Raw genomic sequence first — 23900 nt, forward strand, 5'->3', positions numbered from 1 at the left:
ATGAATGCAGGGTAGCTATTAAAATGTTATTAGCTAATGATGCATTAGTGCAGATGAGAGAATCGATAATACCCACATCTGTACACAGCTGTCTAAAAACCAGACCTTACAAAAAAGGATTAGGAAAAGGACAGAAATTATTTTCTCAACGTAAATTCCTATACGATTTCTCAATGTCAAGAGAAGATTAATAAAATCATTGATCATCCCTTTAGATTAGAACACAAAGTATAGATCACATATGCTGGCAAATATTTGACGATTGATAAGTTATTGATGAAGCACTTAAAAAATAAAAATAAATTAAAAAAAAAAAAAAAAAAAAAGGTGTAGAAGTGAGGATTTTGATCTCTTTTAGAGACATGCAAACCAGATCTGTGTGCCATTTCAGCTACTTGCCGTTTCCCCTATTTACTAAAGGATCCAGACCGCTCATGTTCCACAATGGGAAACTTTGTGTACATTGGGGGATGGGGTGCAGGTCCTTAAAGCAGCGTGTTCTGTAATGTATCCTGCAGGGTCAGCCATTACATGTATAATTATTATATGTACGTATAATTTTATTTATATAGCGCCAACAATGTACACAGCACTTGACAAAATTACAATACAAGGTAAACACATTACAAATCTATCCTGCAGACGGCACACATGATCTGCCAGAGGCAGTGTGTTACTCTGTGCTGTTCACCTTCCTGCATTGTCCCAATATATGAAAAAAAGTCAGCTATTCTCCAGCTTTGTTCTAATTAGGGAAGCATTGCACCAAAAGCAGCCACATAGCAGATTCCTGATCCTTCTATGGGAAGGGGGAGGGGGGCAGACAAAATCCTACAAGGGATGTTTTAAATTTTTTTTTTTTTTTTTTAGCATGGCAGAGATGGAACTGGAAAGGCTGATTTTCTGGGTCCTTTCACTCAGCTTCCCACCCTATAAAAGAAAAAAAGTCACCTCTAACGTTTTCAGCATTGCGCCCCCCCCCCCCCCCCCAAAAAAAAGGGTAGATCTGGTGGGTTCTGAAATGCTACCAAATGTTGTAAAAAAAAAAAAAAAATTAAAAAAACATTTTTTTTTTACACTTCATTCATTTCAAATCATCTATAATCCACTCTAAAAAAAAATAAGTGTATTAAATATATATTTCTTTTGCCTCCTTCTACAACCAAAATACTTCAAGCCAGTTGTCAGCTCTTCTGAGATATGTACATAAGCAGTGGGTGCACCCAAGAAACCCTGCTCTGCCACCCAGGTATGCCAGGCTGCTGCTGGGGAGCCATGCACACACAATCTAATGTGCAGTCCCAGCCAGGAGAGAGAGAGGCACGGTGGCTTCCTATGGAAATCACTTCATCTCTGATCCCCCCCCAGCTCACAGGCAACAGATCTGAGTGCCAGATCACCACTCCATGTCTACCCCCTTCCCCAACCCACACTCACCTGGGTAACACAACACATAGTGCAGCACCGACGCGGTGATCTTCAAGAAAAAGATCCACCAACACGGCTCCAGTAGTCTCCGCATGACACCATGCACATTGGGAGAGGGAAACAGGAGCAACTTGTTGACTTAAGTTCAACCGCCAAAGGCAACCACCCCAAATAAAGGAGCACGGGGGGGGGGCAAGGAGATGGGAGGGGGGGCTGAGTCTCAACCTGGGGCCTTGGTGATCAGCACAAAGGCTGGGGGTGACTTCCAGGGATTGGGGAAGTTGGGCAGCCAGAGGACAAGCAGAAGAAAGCCTCGGGTGTGGGGTTCTCCTTCATGCAGGCAGAGGTGTCCAGCGCCCGGGGACACGCATTGCCCACCAGCTCTCACTCTCCTCCTTCAGCAGGGCAGCTCCCTCCTCTCCTCCTTTAGCAGGGCAGCTCCCTCCTCTCCTCCTTTAGCAGGGCAGCTCCCTCCTCTCCTCCTTTAGCAGGGCAGCTCTCTCCTCTCCTTTAGCAGGGCAGCTCTCTCACTCTCCTCCTTTAGCAGGGCAGCTCTCCCACTCTCTCCTCCTTCAGCAGGGCAGCTCTCCCACTCTCTCCTCCTTCAGCAGGGCAGCTCTCCCACTCTCTCCTCCTTCAGCAGGGCAGCTCTCCCACTCTCTCCTCCTTCAGCAGGGCAGCTCTCCCACTCTCGCCTCCTTTAGCAGGGCAGCTCTCCCACTCTCTCCTCCTTCTGCTGGGCAGCTCTCCCTCTCTCTTCTCCTTCAGCAGGGCAGCTCTCCCTCTCTCTCCTTCAGCAGGGCAGCACTCCCTCTCTCTCTCCACCTTCAGCAGGGCAGCTCTCCCTCTCTCTCCTCCTTCAGCAGGGCAGCTCTCCCTCTCTCTCCTCCTTCAGCAGGGCAGCACTAGTCCATGCTGATAGTTGTGTCTGCTGAGCGGGGAATGGTCACAGTGTAGCTGGAAGCTTCCCATTCTTCCCATACAGGAAGTAACACGTGAGCCTGATCCTGAGACTTTAAAGCAGAGAGGGAGAGGGAGCGCGGCCACGCGCGCCGAGGCTGGGCGTCTATGGCAGAGGCGCGCCCCCGCCATCCTTAAAGCCACAGCGCACATTTTTTTTCACCCTCTGCCTCTGCATCCCATCAGCCTTACATTCCCACCATCTGTCACACCAAGTGTATGCTGCTTATTTAAAAAAACATTTTTTATTTTTTTTACAAGATCTGTGGGAAAAATGCACAATGGTGAAAATAAATAAGTGGAGAAATGTTTAATTAAAATCAAAATGTGATGAAGAAATGAGGCTGATACACAGTTGCGGGTAGTTGTCATGATGTAGCTGGGGTGTAGTTAGTAGAGGCGTATTGTGCTTGTTTGGGGCTGGTCTGTGACTTGGATGGCTCATGTGTGCTTCCCCTGGGTGACTGGCTATGTGAATGGATGGTTGTCATCATCCCCACTGACTTGTCTGCCTTTTAGTCACTGATCAGATCTTAAGTGCTCAGTCGCTCACAGTCTGCAGCATACTCCATGCAAAGATTGGAGACAAGAGCTCATCAGTGCAACACTATGATATCCTAGGCATTTGGGGCTGGAATTAGGGGTGCTGCAGGACCCCCCCTCCCCTGCCCCCTGGGTTTATACATTATGGTAATGTAAGTATGCTACTGATTTTGCATGTACAGCCCCCCTCAATCTCCATGAAAAGAATTCCTGCCTTGCTCATCCCAGGGATTCCTGGCAGCAGAGTTTCTATCCATTCTTCATTTCATTCAACCACAATATACTCCTGATTGGTGTGAAATTGACCATAATGAACAAAAGCGAGAGAGAAAACGCAGTCGCAACAATACTTCCATTCGGAAACGACTTGAAATGAAGACAAGGGTTTTTTTTTAAATTTTTTTTAATTCTTATTATTTTTTGCCTTTCTTTGATTACTGACGTCTCAATTCAGTTTCAAAGGAACCGATTGCACCGGTCAGGCTTACCAAACACAACCCCCGGGATTAGCTGGGTGTGTGGCTAATAGTTTGGAGAGAGATTTATAAAAAGAAAGATCTTTCTCGGTTTTGTGTTTAAATAATAAAGCAATTCCGGTGGAAAGGCATTCTGATGGAAGTGGTAGCTCAGCTTATCTGTAATGAGTTTTCCCTTACTTTAGTCTGGCAGATTCTATCTCCCTTTAGTTATAAACACAGTGTTTTGCTTTTATGTTGCTTTGAACTACTAAGAGAAAGCTTTTTGATTAACTATGTAATTGAGTCAAGATCATTTGCTTTATGTAGTGTACAATTTCAAAGCGTTATCTAAATCTCATCTGTTTGAAGATACGTTTGTTGTGACATAATCATATATTTGCAATGTATCTTTAAACAGTGCAAGCATTGTTCAATTCTGTCAGCCAAGTCTATGAAGCCCTGGCTGTGCCAGAAAGGTATACAAGGCATAGTCAAGGGTTAATCTCTTTTGCTACAGTAACAGTTTGCTTTGTGAAAGAATTAAACATAGTCATTGGTCAAATATATATTTTTTAGCCAAGCTTGTTAAGAATGAGAAAGCGTATGTACCTGTGTGTATTCAAGATATTGGCATATTCTAGTGGCTCTTTGCCCTTGCAAAGGAAATAATCATGTGTGTCTTCTTGTGCAGGTGAAACACGCACCTGTTCATACCACCCAAGACTTTCAAGGCCACAGATGTTCATCTATTCAGCTATCACTGCAGCGATCTAAGAAATGTAGCACATTTTCTCCCAGCGTCATCTAGGGACTGAGAACACTGACCCTAGTGTGACAGTGCTTTAATTATAATCACTGATTATTCCACTGTACAGATGTAGCAAATGTTATTGCTGCCGCTGGCGCTTTATAGTGGGGTATTCTGCGCTATTCTGCATTATCACTGCCATTGAATCCTATGGAAACGCGATGATATTCTGCGTTATAACCTGATGTGTTATCAGTGGGAGCAATGAAGTCTGCTGCATTTGTGCTTGTTATCAAATGCTACAAATCAACAAGTATTTGCAGGGTTGCTTAAAATGCAGGGCTCTAACTTTGGATTCACACCTTGAAAACGCTGAATAACAATGCTACGAACGTAATGTTGTTTACTCTAATTATTTTCTTCTAAGTGATGTGATTAATTTATGCAAAAATGCAAGTACTGCGGCTAAGAGCAATGGCAAGCTATCCCAGATGTAATGCAAGTCTTGCTAGGCTATGCTTAAGAATAATTAAAGTAATGAAGCCCAATTCACTATAATAAACCGTGTTATTCCCCACGCGGGTTATACAATAATATACCAAAGTCCCCAAGCGGCAAAATGTGAGGCAAACATAGCGGTTTAGGATATGTGGTTGTGGCCGTTTTGTCGCAACCAGATCTCTGCAGGTGTTTAGCCCCCACTTACTTTGCCGCAGGGACATGTTTCTGCAGGACGCTTCACCGCCAACGTAAGCCCCTAACCAAACCCCTTACCCTAAAAACCCCTAATCTTATCCCCTAATAATAATGCTAACCATTTCCCTAAAACTCCTTATCCTAATCGCCTACCCTCAAACGTTAACCCCTTAGCTTAAAACTCCTATCCTTAAAACCCCTCTACCCTAACCGCTAAATCCCCTGAAATGAACTTACCCTATTGGCGAAGTGGCCGGCGGCTGAGCATCCAGCGGTTGCAGCAAAGAATCTCTCTGCGGCCAGATGGCAAGATGATGAAATATTCAATTCCGAAAAATAGCCCCACACTCCTCCAAGCAACACCCCATTGATACTTTTACCCTTACAGTGCCCAATTAGAAAAACACCGGTCATAAACCTGCTGTTTTTTTGCATCTCTCTGCGTCACAGCCTTTGATGAATAACCCTTCCCGTGTTTGTTTTGGTATTAGATATGTAATATACGCCTACTTTCTATATACTACCAGGCTGGTGATTACACTGTTACCGGGCGAAAACTCCCAATTAAGTCAATAGAGGTTTGTAGTCGATAACACTGAGCATCGCTGCTTCGGAAATACTGTATATTGAATCTGGCCCAAAATGTCTTCGCACACTATTGTATGTAGACCAATGTATTTGGAAGAGAAACAAGTCTTCCATCAAAAGAATTTAGTCTAATAAATTATTAAAAGCATAATGTTTTAAGCATCAACAAGACATAACTCATAATATATTTTTGAAACATGAGGTAGCTATATTGATTTAGCATGCTAATGAGTATTGTGAACATTAGTGTGTCTTTATTGCAGACTGAGCATGATGTCACTGGTGTGACTAAAAAGGCAAAAGCCAAATAAATTGAATTGTACTCCTTCCAGGTTAAAGATTTGGGAGAATGAGAACAAAAGTAATAAGAGATACTGATTGATTGGAAAAGGTTCCCATTTACAGGAATCTGTGACCTCAATATGTTCTAGGCACACTGCTTGTGAGCACTGAAATATTGCTTCTAGCAACTCACTAAAACAATGATTTAATGTTATTATAATGATGTATACCATCTTTTAGAGGTAGGCAACATAAGCTAGTAAGTCCTTTTGCACCCCAAAGTTTTAAATGTGCTTTTAAACTGAATCACAAGTCAACATTCTATATTTCATTTAGAAACAAACAAGAAAACCGTAAGAGCATAGCAGCCGGAGCATTGCAACACATAATAAGTAGCACTAAAGGTCAACAGTTAGGATTCCTGAATGGCTAAATGAGCACAGGGAGATCACTTGATACTGTATGGCTCACAAATGGCCCAATAATTATTTGCAGCACATGTATTCAACACTATTAAGATGGATTACTTATATCATAACACGTATATAATGCACAGATCAAGACTGAATGCCCATATTTTTGTACCTGTTGTATGTACCAAGGCCTATACCATGCTTTCAGTGGTCTGCTAAACGTGTTTCCTTATCCCAGTGCCTGGTTTTAATGACTACCCTCTAGCATAGTGTATTGACACGAATAGGACTCTAGAAAGCTACAAATATTGTACTACACAATTGAACGTCAGGCACCATCAACATATCTTGCATAATTTAATAACTTTCATTCAGTTGGCTTTGATACATATATACTGTGAATACACCAGATGTGAGGGTGTGGGGGGGGGGAGATAGAAATCATTTGATCCACTTTGTGTGACTATATGATTATTTCCACATATATGCAATACATTTAATCCTACTGAATCATCAGTTTGACTCTAATTTTCCTAAATTATTGATACAGTATTCTTGTTGTCTGCCTTTTGTATTATAAAATTGCTATACTTTCTCTTGTAAGTTCCTTGAGAAAGCACCATTGGGCGTGAAACGAGTAGGACAGTCCATACTAGTTAACTAAATACAGATTGTTATATTTTTGCTGATGCTGGTCTCCGAGATACTATATCTTCATTCCGCACTTCAGAACTTAGTATATCTCTTGGATATCCTATTACACTTTCACACGCTACACACAATCATCATGCTGGTACGAACACCACGAGGAATGAAGAAGACCGCACTGACGATCCAGGGTTCTCCACAGGTAGTATCTATGCTACTTACCATTATAAGACCTGGGTAGGTGCTGTCCGATACATTATCCTCATTATCCCTGTTATCCTTGCTACTTTTCTCTTTTAGTAGTACATACAATTACATGTGGACATATCCTGAAAGCACTATTGCACTGAGCCCTTTCAGTAAAGTAGGTAGTTGCCCCTGTATCAGCCTCTACACACTCTGATTTTATGTTATTGCTGCTTATATTATAAGCTTGTTTGGAGGTTAGTGGCCCTTCCTCCCAGCGTTTAAGCTCGCCCCCCCTCCCAGGGTTTAAGCTCGCCCCCCCCTCACAGGGTTTAAGCTCGCCCCCCCCTCCCAGGGTTTAAGCTCGCCCCCCCTCCCAGGGTTTAAGCTCGCCCCCCCCTCACAGGGTTTAAGCTCGCCCCCCCCTCCCAGGGTTTAAGCTCGCCCCCCCTCCCAGGGTTTAAGCTCGCCCCCCCTCACAGGGTTTAAGCTCGCCCCCCCTCCCAGGGTTTAAGCTCGCCCCCCCCTCCCAGGGTTTAAGCTCGCCCCCCCTCCCAGGGTTTAAGCTCATCCCTCCTTCCAGGGTTTAAGCTCGTCCCTCCTCCCAGGGTTTAAGCTCGCCCCCCCTCCCAGGGTTTAAGCTCGCCCCTCCTCCCAGGGTTTAAGCTCGTCCCTCCTCCCATGGTTTAAGCTCGCCCCCCCTCCCATGGTTTAAGCTCGCCCCCCCTCCCAGGGTTTAAGCTCGCCCCCCCCTCCCAGGGTTTAAGCTCGCCCCCCCTCCCAGGGTTTAAGCTCGTCCCTCCTCCCAGGGTTTAAGCTCGCCCCCCCCTCCCAGGGTTTAAGCTCGTCCCTCCTCCCAGGGTTTAAGCTCATCCCTCCTCCCAGGGTTTAAGCTCGCCCCCCCTCCCAGGGTTTAAGCTCGTCCCTCCTCCCAGGGTTTAAGCTCGCCCCTCCTCCCAGGGTTTAAGCTCGTCCCTCCTCCCATGGTTTAAGCTCGTCCCTCCTCCCATGGTTTAAGCTCGTCCCTCCTCCCAGGGTTTAAGCTCGTCCCTCCTCCCATGGTTTAAGCTCGCCCCTCCTCCCATGGTTTAAGCTCGCCCCCCCCTCCCAGGGTTTAAGCTCGCCCCCCCTCCCATGGTTTAAGCTCGCCCCTCCTCCCATGGTTTAAGCTCGCCCCCCCTCCCAGGGTTTAAGCTCGCCCCCCCTCCCATGGTTTAAGCTCGCCCCTCCTCCCATGGTTTAAGCTCGCCCCCCCTCCCATGGTTTAAGCTCGCCCCCCCCTCCCAGGGTTTAAGCTCGCCCCCCCCTCCCAGGGTTTAAGCTCGCCCCCCCTCCCAGGGTTTAAGCTCGTCCCTCCTCCCATGGTTTAAGCTCGCCCCCCCTCCCAGGGTTTAAGCTCATCCCTCCTCCCATGGTTTAAGCTCGTCCCTCCTCCCAGGGTTTAAGCTCGTCCCTCCTCCCATGGTTTAAGCTCGTCCCTCCTCCCAGGGTTTAAGCTCGTCCCTCCTCCCATGGTTTAAGCTCGTCCCTCCTCCCATGGTTTAAGCTCGTCCCTCCTCCCATGGTTTAAGCTCGTCCCTCCTCCCAGGGTTTAAGCTCGTCCCTCCTCCCAGGGTTTAAGCTCGTCCCTCCTCCCAGGGTTTAAGCTCGCCCCCCCCTCACAGGGTTTAAGCTCGCCCCCCCCTCCCAGGGTTTAAGCTCGCCCCCCCCTCCCAGGGTTTAAGCTCGCCCCCCCTCCCAGGGTTTAAGCTCGTCCCTCCTCCCATGGTTTAAGCTCGCCCCCCCTCCCAGGGTTTAAGCTCATCCCTCCTCCCATGGTTTAAGCTCGTCCCTCCTCCCAGGGTTTAAGCTCGTCCCTCCTCCCATGGTTTAAGCTCGTCCCTCCTCCCAGGGTTTAAGCTCGTCCCTCCTCCCAGGGTTTAAGCTCGTCCCTCCTCCCATGGTTTAAGCTCGTCCCTCCTCCCAGGGTTTAAGCTCGTCCCTCCTCCCATGGTTTAAGCTCGTCCCTCCTCCCAGGGTTTAAGCTCGTCCCTCCTCCCAGGGTTTAAGCTCGCCCCCCCCTCACAGGGTTTAAGCTCGTCCCTCCTCCCATGGTTTAAGCTCGTCCCTCCTCCCATGGTTTAAGCTCGCCCCCCCTCCCAGGGTTTAAGCTCGCCCCCCCTCCCAGGGTTTAAGCTCGCCCCCCCCTCACAGGGTTTAAGCTCGCCCCCCCTCCCAGGGTTTAAGCTCGCCCCCCCCTCACAGGGTTTAAGCTCGCCCCCCCTCCCAGGGTTTAAGCTCGCCCCCCCCTCCCAGGGTTTAAGCTCGCCCCCCCTCCCATGGTTTAAGCTCATCCCTCCTCCCATGGTTTAAGCTCGCCCCCCCTCCCAGGGTTTAAGCTCGCCCCCCCCTCCCAGGGTTTAAGCTCGCCCCCCCTCCCATGGTTTAAGCTCATCCCTCCTCCCATGGTTTAAGCTCGCCCCCCCTCCCAGGGTTTAAGCTCGCCCCCCCCTCCCAGGGTTTAAGCTCGCCCCCCCTCCCATGGTTTAAGCTCGTCCCTCCTCCCATGGTTTAAGCTTGCCCCCCCTCCCAGGGTTTAAGCTCGCCCCCCCCTCCCAGGGTTTAAGCTCGTCCCTCCTCCCATGGTTTAAGCTCGCCCCCCCTCCCAGGGTTTAAGCTCGCCCCCCCTCCCAGGGTTTAAGCTCGCCCCCCCTCCCATGGTTTAAGCTCGTCCCCCCTCCCATGGTTTAAGCTCGCCCCCCCTCCCAGGGTTTAAGCTCGTCCCTCCTCCCAGGGTTTAAGCTCGCCCCCCCTCCCATGGTTTAAGCTCGCCCCCCCTCCCAGGGTTTAAGCTCGCCCCCCCCTCCCAGGGTTTAAGCTCGCCCCCCCTTCCAGGGTTTAAGCTCGCCCCCCCTCCCAGGGTTTAAGCTCGCCCCCCCTCCCAGGGTTTAAGCTCGCCCCCCCTCCCAGGGTTTAAGCTCGTCCCTCCTTCCAGGGTTTAAGCTCGCCCCTCCTCCCAGGGTTTAAGCTCGCCCCCCCTTCCAGGGTTTAAGCTCGCCCCCCCTCCCAGGGTTTAAGCTCGCCCCCCCTCCCAGGGTTTAAGCTCGCCCCCCCTCCCAGGGTTTAAGCTCGTCCCTCCTTCCAGGGTTTAAGCTCGCCCCCCCCTCCCATGGTTTAAGCTCGCCCCCCCTCCCAGGGTTTAAGCTCGTCCCTCCTCCCAGGGTTTAAGCTCGCCCCCCCTCCCAGGGTTTAAGCTCGCCCCCCCTCCCAGGGTTTAAGCTCGCCCCCCCTCCCAGGGTTTAAGCTCGCCCCCCCCTCCCATGGTTTAAGCTCGCCCCCCCTCCCAGGGTTTAAGCTCGTCCCTCCTCCCAGGGTTTAAGCTCGCCCCCCCTCCCAGGGTTTAAGCTCGCCCCCCCTCCCAGGGTTTAAGCTCGCCCCCCCTCCCAGGGTTTAAGCTCGCCCCTCCCCACTTTCTAAGACTGCACTTATAGTGCCGACGACAGTGACGCGACATCGCGGCAAAACAAATGCGACTTGGTCGCAACTGCTGGAAGTCATCTCAATTTGATTTTTCCAGTGACCGCAGCCTGACGTCACCGTTGCTGTCGTGTCACCGTCGCCGGCACTATAAGCGTAGCCTCAGTTAGCAGGTCTTTGTCATGTTCCTGTGTTCGGACAGACCCAATGTGGTAATTCTCCCTCCAACAGAGGTAAATGAGAATTTTAACCAGGTAGTGCGTGGCTTGCAGGCTTATAACACTTTGGCCAAAGGGTTTAACTAAATAACTCTTATCCGTGAGAATATCAGCATTAAAGTATTGTACTAATATATTTTTTGTTATATTGCATGTAGCATTGGGCATTTCTGTCTTTATGTTATTGTTGTAAAACATACTGGACACCTAACAAGCTCCTATTGAACCCCCAAAATGACCACAAATGTGGTCATTTTGGGGGTTCAATAGGAGCTTGTTAGGTGTCCAGTATGTTTTACAATTCTTGTCCAGCTAGTCATGGCTGATTGGAGGGTGGCAACCTCCTTCCTAATTTAAGCTCACCCCCTCCCACATTTAAATGGTTATGGGCTCACTCCATAGCATCTTCCACTCAGGGGAACTTGCCTGCTTGCAGTTTGGCTGTGACATCTCTAATACAGAGTGCTTTTCCTGGTAATGTACAGGTTAATAAAAGCTTCAGTCAGACTCAGAACTTTGCAACTAATATTGACAGATTTACTATAAATCATTCTTCCTGTTATTACACAGGTTATTAAGAATTTATATTAGCGTTAGGGACCCCTGATATGTGGTCTGCCTTGGCGTTGGCTCAGGGGCTTACAACAATTTTGGCCAAAAATGTCAAACTAAAAGACCATTTTACTTATTAGATATTTATACATATATATTTAGGCACTGTACCGTGTATGAGTCTCACTGGATGTGCTAAAAACTGAGCTTTGTCTGTGTTTTATGTTCTGTCTCTGGTTTTAAAAATATATATTGCCATGCTCAGTAGCACTCCTCTGTGACACTCATATGCTTATATATATGTTGTGGTCATTTTGGGGGTTCAATAGGAGCTTGTTAGGTGTCCAGTATGTTTTACAATTCTTGTCCAGCTAGTCATGGCTGATTGGAGGGTGGCAACCTCCTTCCTAATTTAAGCTCACCCCCTCCCACATTTAAATGGTTATGGGCTCACTCCATAGCATCTTCCACTCAGGGGAACTTGCCTGCTTGCAGTTTGGCTGTGACATCTCTAATACAGAGTGCTTTTCCTGGTAATGTACAGGTTAATAAAAGCTTCAGTCAGACTCAGAACTTTGCAACTAATATTGACAGATTTACTATAAATCATTCTTCCTGTTATTACACAGGTTATTAAGAATTTATATTAGCGTTAGGGACCCCTGATATGTGGTCTGCCTTGGCGTTGGCTCAGGGGCTTACAACAATTTTGGCCAAAAATGTCAAACTAAAAGACCATTTTACTTATTAGATATTTACACATATATATTTAGGCACTGTACCGTGTATGAGTCTCACTGGATGTGCTAAAAACTGAGCTTTGTCTGTGTTTTATGTTCTGTCTCTGGTTTTATGTTATTGTTGGTCAGAAGCATATACAGTACCTACTAGCTATGGGATGGCCAACTCCTGTCCTCAAGGGCCACCAACAGGTCAGTTTTTAGGCTATCCCTGCTTCAGCACAGGTGGCTCAATAAGTGGCTAAGTCATAAGGACTGAGCCACTGATTGAGCGACCTGTGTGGATGCAGGGATAGCCTCAAAACCTGAGCTGTTGTTCGCCGTTGAGGACTGGAGTTGGCCATCCCATGTACTAGCATCATATATCTAACATCATTTATATCCAAATGTTTATCTTATTATCAGCTACCCTTGCAACATATTTTAGTTGCACTATTGTTGTTTTTACAATAATATAGTCTGAATGGCATCTAAAAACGATGATGATATGGAGTGTTTAGACCACGCTCAGGAAGAGAATTCTGTTGTAAGCATCTGATAAGCCATGGGAAATGATAAACAATGTGCTCTCAGAAAGTCTCAGAAATGGTCACGTTATGAATGGGTGGAAATCGAAATAGTTCAGACATACACCGCAAGTCAATGGCGGAAGGGAGGGTTAGAAATGTTATATCTTTGCAAACAATATAGATATGTTTTTTTATGAGTTGTGATATCCCAGTACACTATGGGAATTGGTTTATGTAGTGTTCTAGAACTTAGAGAACATTTGTTTCCATAGTAACAATTCAGGAAGTTCAAATGCAACATACAATATTTGAGATGGATGAAAGATTCTGATTATTTCTTTACAACATATATAGGTGTTCCAGTGAGGCAACATCATGGTGAATAAGAAAACATGATCATGAATAATAATACTGTAGCTATATTTCATATACACTACATCATAATGGAGCCACTCTCTCATAGCCTAAGGACAGACTTTTTTGTCTTGCACATTAAAAGTCTTACATAGTGTTTGAGAACCAGCTGAGAAACAGACCTGAAGGGCAAATGGAATAGCTTTAAGAAAAATAGCTTTCTTTTAACATAATCACAGAAACCTATTCTGCTGTCTGATTTATAAAGACAAAAGCAGGAGCTAAAGTGTAAAACCAGATAAAAGAGAAACTGCTGATTACCGAGATGTCCGTACTCGGAAAAAATATTCTGCTACACTGCTGCCCATGTGGCTAAAGACACACAATAAACAGGCTGTATTTCTCTAGGACAAACTCATTAGCAATTTATAATACTGCTGTCCAACATTAAACAGTATTTCAGTCTTTCCCTTTATCTGGATAACCACAACTGTCTTCAAAACAGCAACCCCAGAGCAATGTTGTAGGTCTCCTTTGTAATGACAAAATGAAGAAGGTTGAGTCTGATAAAAAGCTATTCACTATGGGGCATTTGTATCAAAACAAATGTGATTAAATTGTGGAGTAAAAACTTGGCTCCAGATGTATCAAAGAAAAAATCATATTGATTTCAAGGGGATTTTTTTTCTTTGATACACCTGCCCCAGAATTACACTACTTTTGCCTTCATCCATATGGGCCAATGTGTAGGAGAGGCTTCAGGTTGGTAACTCAATGGATGCATGTAGCCCTTGGCTAATACGTTGTCTACTGTTGCTGTAGTTTAAATATTCAGAATAATTTACTTTGCTACATGAAAATACATATATACACTACCTTGTAATTGGTAAACCGGTAAACATGCAGCCACCAAGTGGTCAACCTGTGGTCATTTGGTCATTCAGCCATTTTTGATGGTGACTTTTCATATTGTTAATTTGGTTTGCAAATCTCAAGTTGCTACGCTCTTAAGCAGTGCCATCTTAAGGCATGGGCTAACTCCAGGGTCCCCAACACGGTGTCCGCCAAGCCTTTTGTGGGTGCCCACGGCTGTCTGCCCAACCAATAGATAATATGGCATACATCGGGGGTCTCCAACATGTCGATCCAGAGCTACCGGTAGCTTGCCAGCTACCAGTGAGTAGCTCGTCGCAGTGCCACCGCCAGCTGCTACCTGCCTCTCGTGTCAGTCCGTGCTGGAAATTGTGCTCAACTTCTGCATCCACGACCGGAACCAGCGCGGTATTGGAGTCTCATCTTACGGGGAGGTTGACCATTGCAGGTTAATGTTCCTGACCCGGCGTTAACAACCATTGACTTTAGTGGCAGTTAAGGTCAGATTGGATGTGTTAACCCTCAACAGACCATAGTAAATCTCACCCAAAATGTTTTGCCATTCTTTATCAATTCTTTCTAAATTTAAATGTGAAATGCTGGCTTGTAATTCTTTTTTATAGGCACATTTAGGGTATGTAAGGGTTGTGTCTGTGATCCTCTTACCAGTATACAGTAGGTTACCTGAATTTATCTAGAATAGCTGTAATAGTGATTTTATGAAGTTCTATGAAAATAATGGCAGCATTTTAATGTTTTTTTTAATATGCAGCATCATAGCACAGTTCAGGTATACATAATTAATATATGGATTCTCTGGCACCTTTAACTGACAGGATAGGGGATTGCAGGAATAGCTACTTTTTCCTCTTAAAATCATTGATAAATGGGGATCTATTTTTCATATAAGAGAAAAGGGCACTGGTTTAAAAAAATACAGCAATTTGTTTTAATTTGTACTTTCATTTGTCAGGTGCACCTTACTAATGATTCTATTATCATTTTCCACACTTGATAACATGACCAATACTGGAGTGTTTTAATGACATAGATGTCACCAAAATAGACGTGGCTATGTACAGTTTGAGATTCTCCAAATGGGTAGGATCTAGTGGTAAAACAAATACAATGGTAGTTATTCATTAAACTTCAATAGTGCCCCAATCAGCACTGTCACAGCCTAACAATATCCCCCAATGGCTCATTCATCTACTTTCACCCATTTTAGTTGGAGCATGTGGCAGAAAGTAAAAAAATATATATTTATTTGTTTGGGAACATACAAAACCACAAGGTTTTCAGTGACCAGTTGCATATTAAATAGAAGTTTCCCACTGTCAGGGGACTCCAAGTGCAGGATGGAAGTTGGTGGCCGGAACAGCAGGGAGCACGTGAAGGCGTAGTTGGGGCCACAGGCAGGGGTCCATGGCATATAGGGCTTCAAAGGACCCTTAAAACTTGAGAGGACCAGTTTCAGTAAAAAGTTAAAATTCATCAGAAAAACAACACGTCTAACATCGAGACCTCCGACGCATTTCTCACCATTTGGTGCGTTGTCAAGGAGTGTTTTGTATTATGTTATTACCAGCTGCAATGTTAAGCAATGAAGCTCAACCAATATGCTATTTCCCCAAATGGAAGGTCATGTTGGAAAAGCTATCATGGTTTAACAAAGTGAAATGGATGAGATGGTTTTTGTTCTTTCTAAGATGACAATTGTACACTCTTTATTTAGATAAAATGAACAAACTAATCATTATACAGTATAATTGAATATGGATCTTAAAAGTCTTATCAATCATTGTACTATATTTAACATGGGATTTCACAAGAAAGCCTTGTTACTGTATCATATAAATGACTGCATGAAGAATTGGTTATTGGAGGTGTTAATTGTAGTACACTGTATTTACTGTACACCAAGGCCTCTCTATATAAATCATATCAATGTAAATTCAAGATTGCAAGATACATTTCCAGGACCATTACAAAAAAATGTTTTCTTTGACAATGATATGAGGTGCGTCTTTGCTTCATTTGTAACAATGGATTGTTTTATTAGTTGTTTCTAGAATTGTTGTCAGAGAACAATATCTGTGTCTGAATTATTGATGCTCTTCAGACTTTTATTAAATGCACTGTACTAGCTTAATCTAATACAAGTATATTAAAATAGAAAAGTTACGGTCCTTAATCCATGAATCGTCGAAGCTTAAGTAAAATATGGAACGCTAGCTTTATGTTGGAATACAACACTGCCACGGTGGTTATTCTTAGCTAAAACAATGCTTGTAATAGAAATTATGACATTTTCTTGATCTGCTTTCTAAAATATATAGCCAATATCTATGTATATTTGTGCACTTGTACATAGATGGTGTCAATGCTGGCTTTTTATATTCCTCATAAAAAACTAACTACAAGTGATTTTCACAAGGGGGAGCCTTTCTTCTTAAGGAAAAACATATTTTTATACTGATAAGCATTCTTCTCCTTGGTGAATTCGTCTGTAAAATCTCAGCAACTTGTCTGTCTTTTAAAAGTCTCATGTAATATTATATCTCTTTTTAGTGGCTAAAGGATATACTAATGTAAAAAGGTGAAACATTAATATGACAAGATGCATAAAATTGAGTCAGTATACCACTTTTGAATCTTCTTTAGCGGTTTAAAGTAGTATCTTATTAATAGTACTAGACAGCTTTTTTTCACACACAAAATTAATTCATGATTGCATCCTCCACTGACTGGATTGTGTTATTAACTCCTGAGCGGCAGTGCCATTGCATTGCTCAACTTCTGCGGAAAAGCCACTTTTTTGTGTCTACACTTAGGAACATGTTATATATACAGTATATACACACATATACACATATATACATCACCAAGCGCAATAATGGCAGGGGTCCAGCTGGAAGAAGGATGCAGCAGCACGCAGATCGATAGCAAGGAAAAAGTATATTTAGAAGTCCATACAGATAACCAATGTGTGAGTCTTCACAGAGACCTTCATCTGGGCCCGTGTTGGTTGTCTGTATGGACTTTTAAATACACTTTTTCCTTTCTATCGATCTGCATTATTTATCCAGCTTGATCCTGCGATGCAAGTCACGGTTATTGTGCTTGGTGATCTATATATGTATTAATTGGAGAGAATGAAAAATAAAAGCACACGGAACTCTCATGGTATAAGTATATTTGTAAAAAATAGCAATGGTAAGATACGCGGTGTCCAGTGGAACACAGAGACCCACTGGGCCGGGGTACAGACGGCTTTCGTGGAGGATTTATTCACCTGATAGCCCCCTAAATAGTCTAATGAGGATGGTCCTTGCATATCCTGCCTACTGTGATGTCCCTGATCGGATGGTGACGCGGCGACCCACAGCTTCCCAATGATTTACGGTTTATGGCCATGTGCTTTTAACCTATTTTTATTTTGTACGTGCATATCTTACCATTGTGTTCGTCCCACTATTTTTTTACAAATATACTATACCACGAGTGTTCCTTGCGCTTTTCTTTTTCATTCTGTCCAAATCTGATGCCCTGTCATCCTATTGAATTAGCAGCAGACTCTCATATTTCCCATTACCTGTTATACATTTTTTGATTGTAAGTCCCGTTCACAAGCTTCACTTGTTTTCTCCTTTCTAGCCCTTAGCCCACATCTATTATTCACTCTACATTTATGTCATAGCTCTGAATTGGTTATTTTGTGTTATCACCTTATATACCACTAGCATTTGCGTGTGTACACTTTTTGTGCTCTTCAGATTATTTTGTGTATATGTATTAATTATTTGCATGCTAGCACACAAGACAAAAAGACCCAGTGCTACATTGAACATGACATAGTACTGTATATAGTTAAATACTTATCTGTTTAGAAGCAAGGGTCATAATCCTGATCCCACTCTTTTTGACGCAATATATATGATGTGGTGGATTTGGGTTCTGAGCCAACAGGGGCTGTGTCCATTTATAAATTTCAGTTGGTAAAATAACATGGAAGTTAGTGACCCCCTGTTTTCAAGCTCACTCACTTCATCTTTTTAATTGCCGTTCTTGCTAAGCACCTGTAAATGACCAGTCTAAATGACCAGTCTATTACAAACAGCTCTCCCTCCATTAGGCTAAGTCCCCGCTGGCGACGGCAGCGTGCGCACTGCACACCAGACACTAACCTTAGTCAGGCCCCAGTGTGTTCTCGCGTGTTGGCTCACGCAGTGTGGTGGCGCATCTGCCAGCAGGGGAGACACCGTCACGTGGTGTGCTGGGAGCCAATAGCAGGGCAGATAGCATGGACCAATGGGAGCGCAGTGCTTTGACCTGCTGGGCTGTGCTGGGCTGACGTCATGCCCCCCCCCTCCCCCCCCTCCATTTTGGCCATGCTCTCCGTGTCTCCTGTCGCTCCCTACAGATTGCGGTTTTAAGCTGTGCACGTGCCTCCAGGATGCCAAGCGCGTGTGCAGCAGCCACCACCGGGACGTGGCCTTAGAGAGGTATGAGAGATTTTAGCAGCTGCAGCAGTGTTAGGACCTACAGATGGGCCATACCGTGACGTGGCTGCAGGCTTAAAATACTTTGGCCAAAGAATTGAACTAAATGACCCTTGCTTATAAACTGATGCGTATGTAACTATATTCCATGCCAAGTTAGATGTAGCACGGGGTCCTTTTGTCTTTTGTTCTATACATGAGCTCACAATCCTAGTAGCGCTCTTTTTATATATACTGTATGATGCGGTGGAAGTGGGTTCTGAGATTCCAGGGGCTGTGTGTGTATGCTAGCACACACCACTACATGCCAATTGTCTACATTACAAAGGTGTACCTAGTGTTTATATATATATATATATATATATATATATATATATATATATATAAAATCATCCTATATCACACATGGAAATAATACCCTCAGCATGTCAGAATAATCAGATATCCTCAGGATCCCTAAACCTTCTCTGTGATATAATCTGCAATTACACATATATAACAGGAAGTGGGAGACAGAATGGGACTTTTGGCCGCGCCCATGGACGATGTGTTATGTGTGCGGACTCAAAACTGTATGGCAGAACTCCAAAATTTTATTATATGTGAGGTTGATGCAAAATGGTTGATGCCAATTTTAAAATATTTTCTGTTTCTTTAAATGATAACCTCCTTACTTTTATTTCCTGGTATATTAACGCAGGCTTCACATACAGTATACCGTATGTATTCATGCTGTGCATGTTAATGGAACAGAAGGTGATAAAGTTATTGTGAAGAATGAGTAGCAGTGTACAAAGAATTTTCAGACACAAGTCCCTACCCCGTACAGTGCACAATCTCATCTTGGTGCATGAGATACAGGGAGATACACTGATTTGTCCAAGGTCACTTGTTGCTAGTAGAGCTACATCACCTACTTCAGAGACCGTAACATTAAACTAAACTAGCCCCTCATTTACCATGTATGCCATGAGTATATCATCCGGATCAGCAGGGTAAGTTTAGACAAAACCTACGCATGCATGATAACGTTACCATTTACGTTGCAGCAGGAGAAACGGTTTACAAGTGGACGATAAAGCGTGCCGTGAAGCCAACCCGTGTTGGATTGTTTGTTGTCTTGCGCCATTTAGAAATGTGCTGTTTAAAAGGCTTACTATAGTGTACTCTCAACAACCCAACTGGGTCTGTTTAATTGGCTTCTGTTATCAGAGAGCAAGAAATGGCCCAGTCTTGGCCAACGGGGATGTGTTATGACTTCCAGTTTGGACTAAATGTTTTTAAATGGATTTAATCATTCATTCCAATTTATACTATATGGTGACAGAGAAGGAGGAACATGTCCAGAGAGACATCCGCACCATCTAAACCAGGGGTGTGCAAACTGGGGGGGGGGCAGATTATTCTGGGGGGGGCACAGCAGTTGCAGAGCCCTGCGCTCTTCCCCAAGACATTTTAAATGCCGGGGATCACGTGAGGCCTCTAAAACTCCCAACTTGCCGTGATTCAGACAGCTGTGTGATGCGTCGCCGTGACAACGCGGCGTCAAATTACGGCGTGGGGTCATGTGACGTGACATCACACGCGTCTAATGACGCTACGGTCACGTGTTGTGACGTCACAACACATGAGTGTCGTTTGATGCAACTACAAGACAGAGGGGAGCGTGAGCACAGAGGCAGCCAAGATAATGGGGCGCAGCAGCAAAAGTTTGCGTTCCCCATATCTATATATATATATTGTGAAATAGTCCCAGAATATTAGGCAGCTGTCTGTCCAATTTAAGGCAGAAAGTGGAAAAAAGGGAAAAAATGATCCATTCCACAGTTTCACATTTGCTGAGACTGTGGGATGGAAACTCCAGGCCAGAGTTTACAGTGGTTCTGGTTTTCACTCACCTGCTCTCCTAATTGTGGAACAGGAATATATTGCAGTTAGGTTGGCTGCTTCACACTCTCTTAGAGCCTGGAGGCTGGGAGGACAGACGCTGCTCCCCAGGATCCAGTTCGGGGTAGGTGCCCCCCCTCCCCCATGTGATGCAGCATCTGAGGATCTATTGGGACGCTGTCCCCATCTGACAGTTAAGGACTCAATATTATATCTGTGTGTTATTTAAAGTTGGTAACTGGCTTACCCAGCGAACATTGCAGATAGGGATTTGCATGTGAGTTAGACTCCTGACAGGAGTAGATTTTTGTTTTTATGATTTCTTTTGTTTCTTAATGTGACAGTGTTTAAAATGTTTAGTATCAGTAATGGAAAAATAAACCACTGAAGGCTGAAGGCTGAGTGCCCCTTGTGTGTATACATGTGTTTGTCCCCCTTTTCTACAAATTAAACCCTAGAAGACTGTGTCGCGAAGAGCCTGGGCAAATTGCAGCGCAACATAAAGGGAGCTGTTTGCCACAATATGTATGTATGTATGTTTATATGTATGTAGATAGATAAATATATTTCCCAAAGCCTCTTGGATGCAAAACTGGTAACACAAGCATTGCAAATTGCTCAAGGTTTATACAATCTAGTATTTTTGTTAATGGATTCTAAACTACATATAGTCACAATACTCTTATGATGGAAAGATTGACCTTGAATGCAGATGAAAGGTTATTTAAGATACAATCAGGAACATTAAGTGAAATATCAAATCGTACTTGTTGTTACTGTAATCAAGGACTGTATGTAACTATGTATCAATCATGCCTGTGCAGTAATCTAGAGAGAATTCAACAAGTGTAATGGATGGAAACAAATTGCTAGATAATCCAGTTGTGTTGGGTTAATGTTAACTATGATAGTGTGTATACTGCCTTTCAATTTCACAGTGCTACACAATCATACTACATGGGGATTCGTGTATCCACTTTTAAGGTGGAATTCTAGCAACAGTTCAGCCTATGAGACACCTTTAAAAAAACTGAGCTATATACAATATTATTATTATTAGTGAGCAGGGGCTGGCAGATTTTTAACTGTGTATGTATCCTACCAGCTCACAAACCAGATGGCCATTGGCCACCATACATATCCACTGTATAACTGTAGAAATGGGAAGAGCACAAACAGACACCCCTCTATGGTGCAGATTATTTTATTTATCAATAAGAGAAACATAAAACTTGGGAATGATTCCCACGCACATTCTTGGGTTCTTCATTTAGCACTAGGACTCAGCGTTTGGTTAATTCTGGCATCAGTATTTTTTACGGTACTTCTCCTGGCAGCTCCTGTATATCTCCTCACTCCTTTGCTGCTGGTGCCCCCGGCGCGGGCACGTACACTCGCGCACGCGTCCTGGTACTTCCGGGTTACACCTCGGTTGTTCTCCAGTGCAGGGGCGGGGACTCCAGGGGATTTCAGGAGGCTCTAATAGTGTTTCCCAACTCCAGTCCACAGAGAACCGCAACAGGTCAGGTCTTAAGGATATCCCTGCTCCAGCTCAGGTGGGACAATCGGCGGCTTAGTCATTTTGACTGAGCAACCTGCGCTGGAGCAGGGATATCCTTAAGACCTGACCTGTTGGGGTTCCCTGAGGACTGGAGTTTGGAAACACTGCTCTAATAGACACCATACACAGCTCTGACCCTGTGCCTGCCCACAGATAGTCCTACGCGTTTTGAAAGGCCTCTCCTTTCTTCCTCAGGGGCATGGGTGCAGTTCCCTCATTAACTTAGAGGTATCCTTATATAGCAGTCCATGTTTGATTGCTCCACAAGAAAGTTCATATACATTGTTACCATAAGACATATGTCATATATCAGAAAAAGTATCAGAAAAAGTACAATACATATATCAGAAAAGTGCAAAACATATACCAGAAAGAACACATTAATCAATCCGGTTACCAGAAGAAATACATAATTCTTATTCCAGTATATATATATATATATATATATATATATATATATATATATATATATTGTGACAAACGGCTTACTCCGGGGCTCCGCCGTCTGTCCGGGACTGTTAGAACACGGTCTTTTAGGGTAGGTTAAATGATGAGACGTCACGTACTGTTCCTTTAAACAGGCTATGCCTGGTTTATTCAGTCCCAGGCACTGAGACTGCCACAGTTTAAACAGAAAACAAAGCCAAACAAAAAGCTGCTCGTCTGAGCGATAACTTAAACTTAGATGTCCCTGACTCAGAGTTGGAAGTGGCTTGTCCACTTCCACCAACAAAATAAGTACCTTTGCAGTCTTTAGACAAACTAACAGAATGAATGAAGCGATTTGGGAAAGAGGCTTTCTCACCCCTCTGCAGTTCAGCAGCCTTCCAGGCTCTTGGGCGGGGCTCAGAGGAAACAGGAAACAGGTCTTATATACCTGAACTCTAATCAGCATGACAGGTGACAGAAAACAGGCAGCAGACAAACTGTGGAATGGAGTGCCTGTACCACGAGGCTGCCCTGTTCAGCTTAGACAGGACAGAAACTGTTCAGTATCCTGGGAGCCCTGTATATGGAGTTTATTACCAACCCCTGGTTTCTGTCACATATCCTCCCCCCCAGCTCAGACCTCGAGGGGTGAGCGACCATGGATATTAGGGAGTGCATCCTTGACAACCCGTCGGCATTGCCATGTTTGTGCCCCGACCTGTGTTCCACAGAAAATTTAAAGGGCTGTAGGCTTAGGAACCACCTGGTCACCCTAGCGTTCTTCTCCCTATTTTGACACATCCAGGTAAGGGGTGCATGATCTGTGACCAATCGGAACTTTCTCCCCAACAGATAATACTTGAGTGTCTCTACAGCCCACTTTATTGCGAGACACTCTTTCTCGACTATGGAGTAATTTTTCTCCTGGGGATTTAGTTTCCTACTTAAATAAAGGATGGGGTGCTCCTCCCCTTGAGACTCCTGGGAGAGTACCGCCCCCAGCCCTACCTCAGATGCGTCGGTTTGGACTACGAACTCTTTGGAGAAGTCAGGTGTGACCAACACTGGTTGGGCACAGAGAGCTTCTTTCAGGCTTCTAAAGGCCTGTTCGGCTTCGGGCGACCACTTTACCATTAGCGGTCCTCTTGCTTTTGTGAGGTCGGTTAGTGGGGTTGCCTTAGTTGCAAAATTGGGAATAAACCTCCTATAGTAGCCAATTAACCCCAAAAAGGTCCTTACTTGTTTTTTTGTGACTGGCCTTGGCCAATTTTGTATCGCCTCTACTTTGAGTGTTTGTGGTTTGAGTAACCCTCTACCAATAGAATACCCCAGATACTTGGCCTCCTCCAGACCAATAGTGCATTTAGCGGGGTTAGCAGTTAGTCCAGCAGACCGAACTGCGTCGAGCACAGCTTGGACCTTTGGAAGGTGGGACTGCCAATCTTCACTATGGATTACCACATCATCCAGGTAGGCGGCAGCGTACCGAACATGTGGTTTTAAAATTTTATCCATCATTCTTTGGAATGTGGCGGGAGCTCCATGTAAGCCAAAAGGCAGCACCTTATATTGAAAGAGGCCGTCTGGGGTTGAGAAGGCTGTTTTTTCTTTTGCCCTTTCTGTGAGGGGAACCTGCCAGTACCCTTTTGTTAGGTCTAGGGTTGTGAGATATCGGGCTTTGCCCAGTCTCTCTACAAGTTCATCCACCCTGGGCATAGGATAAGTATCAAATTTTGACACCGCGTTTAGTTTCCGGTAGTCATTACAAAACCTTGTTGTACCGTCTGGCTTTGGGACTAAAACTATAGGGCTGTTCCACCCACTTTGGGATTCCTCAATTACGCCTAGTTTTAGCATTTTTTTAACCTC

The 23900-nt window shown here is 44.6% G+C and overlaps 1 protein-coding gene across 5 annotated transcripts in view; it reads right to left on the reverse strand.

Annotated features, from left to right (window-relative positions):
- The window catches only part of PTPRG (protein tyrosine phosphatase receptor type G), a 386148-nt gene extending 383682 nt beyond the window's left edge, over nucleotides 1-2466 (reverse strand). For 3 of the 5 annotated variants that reach the window (XM_075574782.1, XM_075574779.1, XM_075574783.1), the window contains exon 1: nucleotides 1438-2466. In XM_075574782.1, the coding sequence (XP_075430897.1) occupies nucleotides 1438-1522 (85 nt within the window). In that variant the 5' untranslated portion in view covers nucleotides 1523-2466. The remainder of the gene's footprint in view (nucleotides 1-1437) is intronic. The other 2 variants (XM_075574780.1, XM_075574781.1) reach the window with 2 other exon arrangements.
- Between the last annotated feature and the right edge of the window lie 21434 nt (nucleotides 2467-23900).

Source organism: Ascaphus truei, chromosome 17 (assembly GCF_040206685.1).
Source record: "Ascaphus truei isolate aAscTru1 chromosome 17, aAscTru1.hap1, whole genome shotgun sequence".
Taxonomy (NCBI): Eukaryota; Metazoa; Chordata; class Amphibia; order Anura; family Ascaphidae; genus Ascaphus; species Ascaphus truei.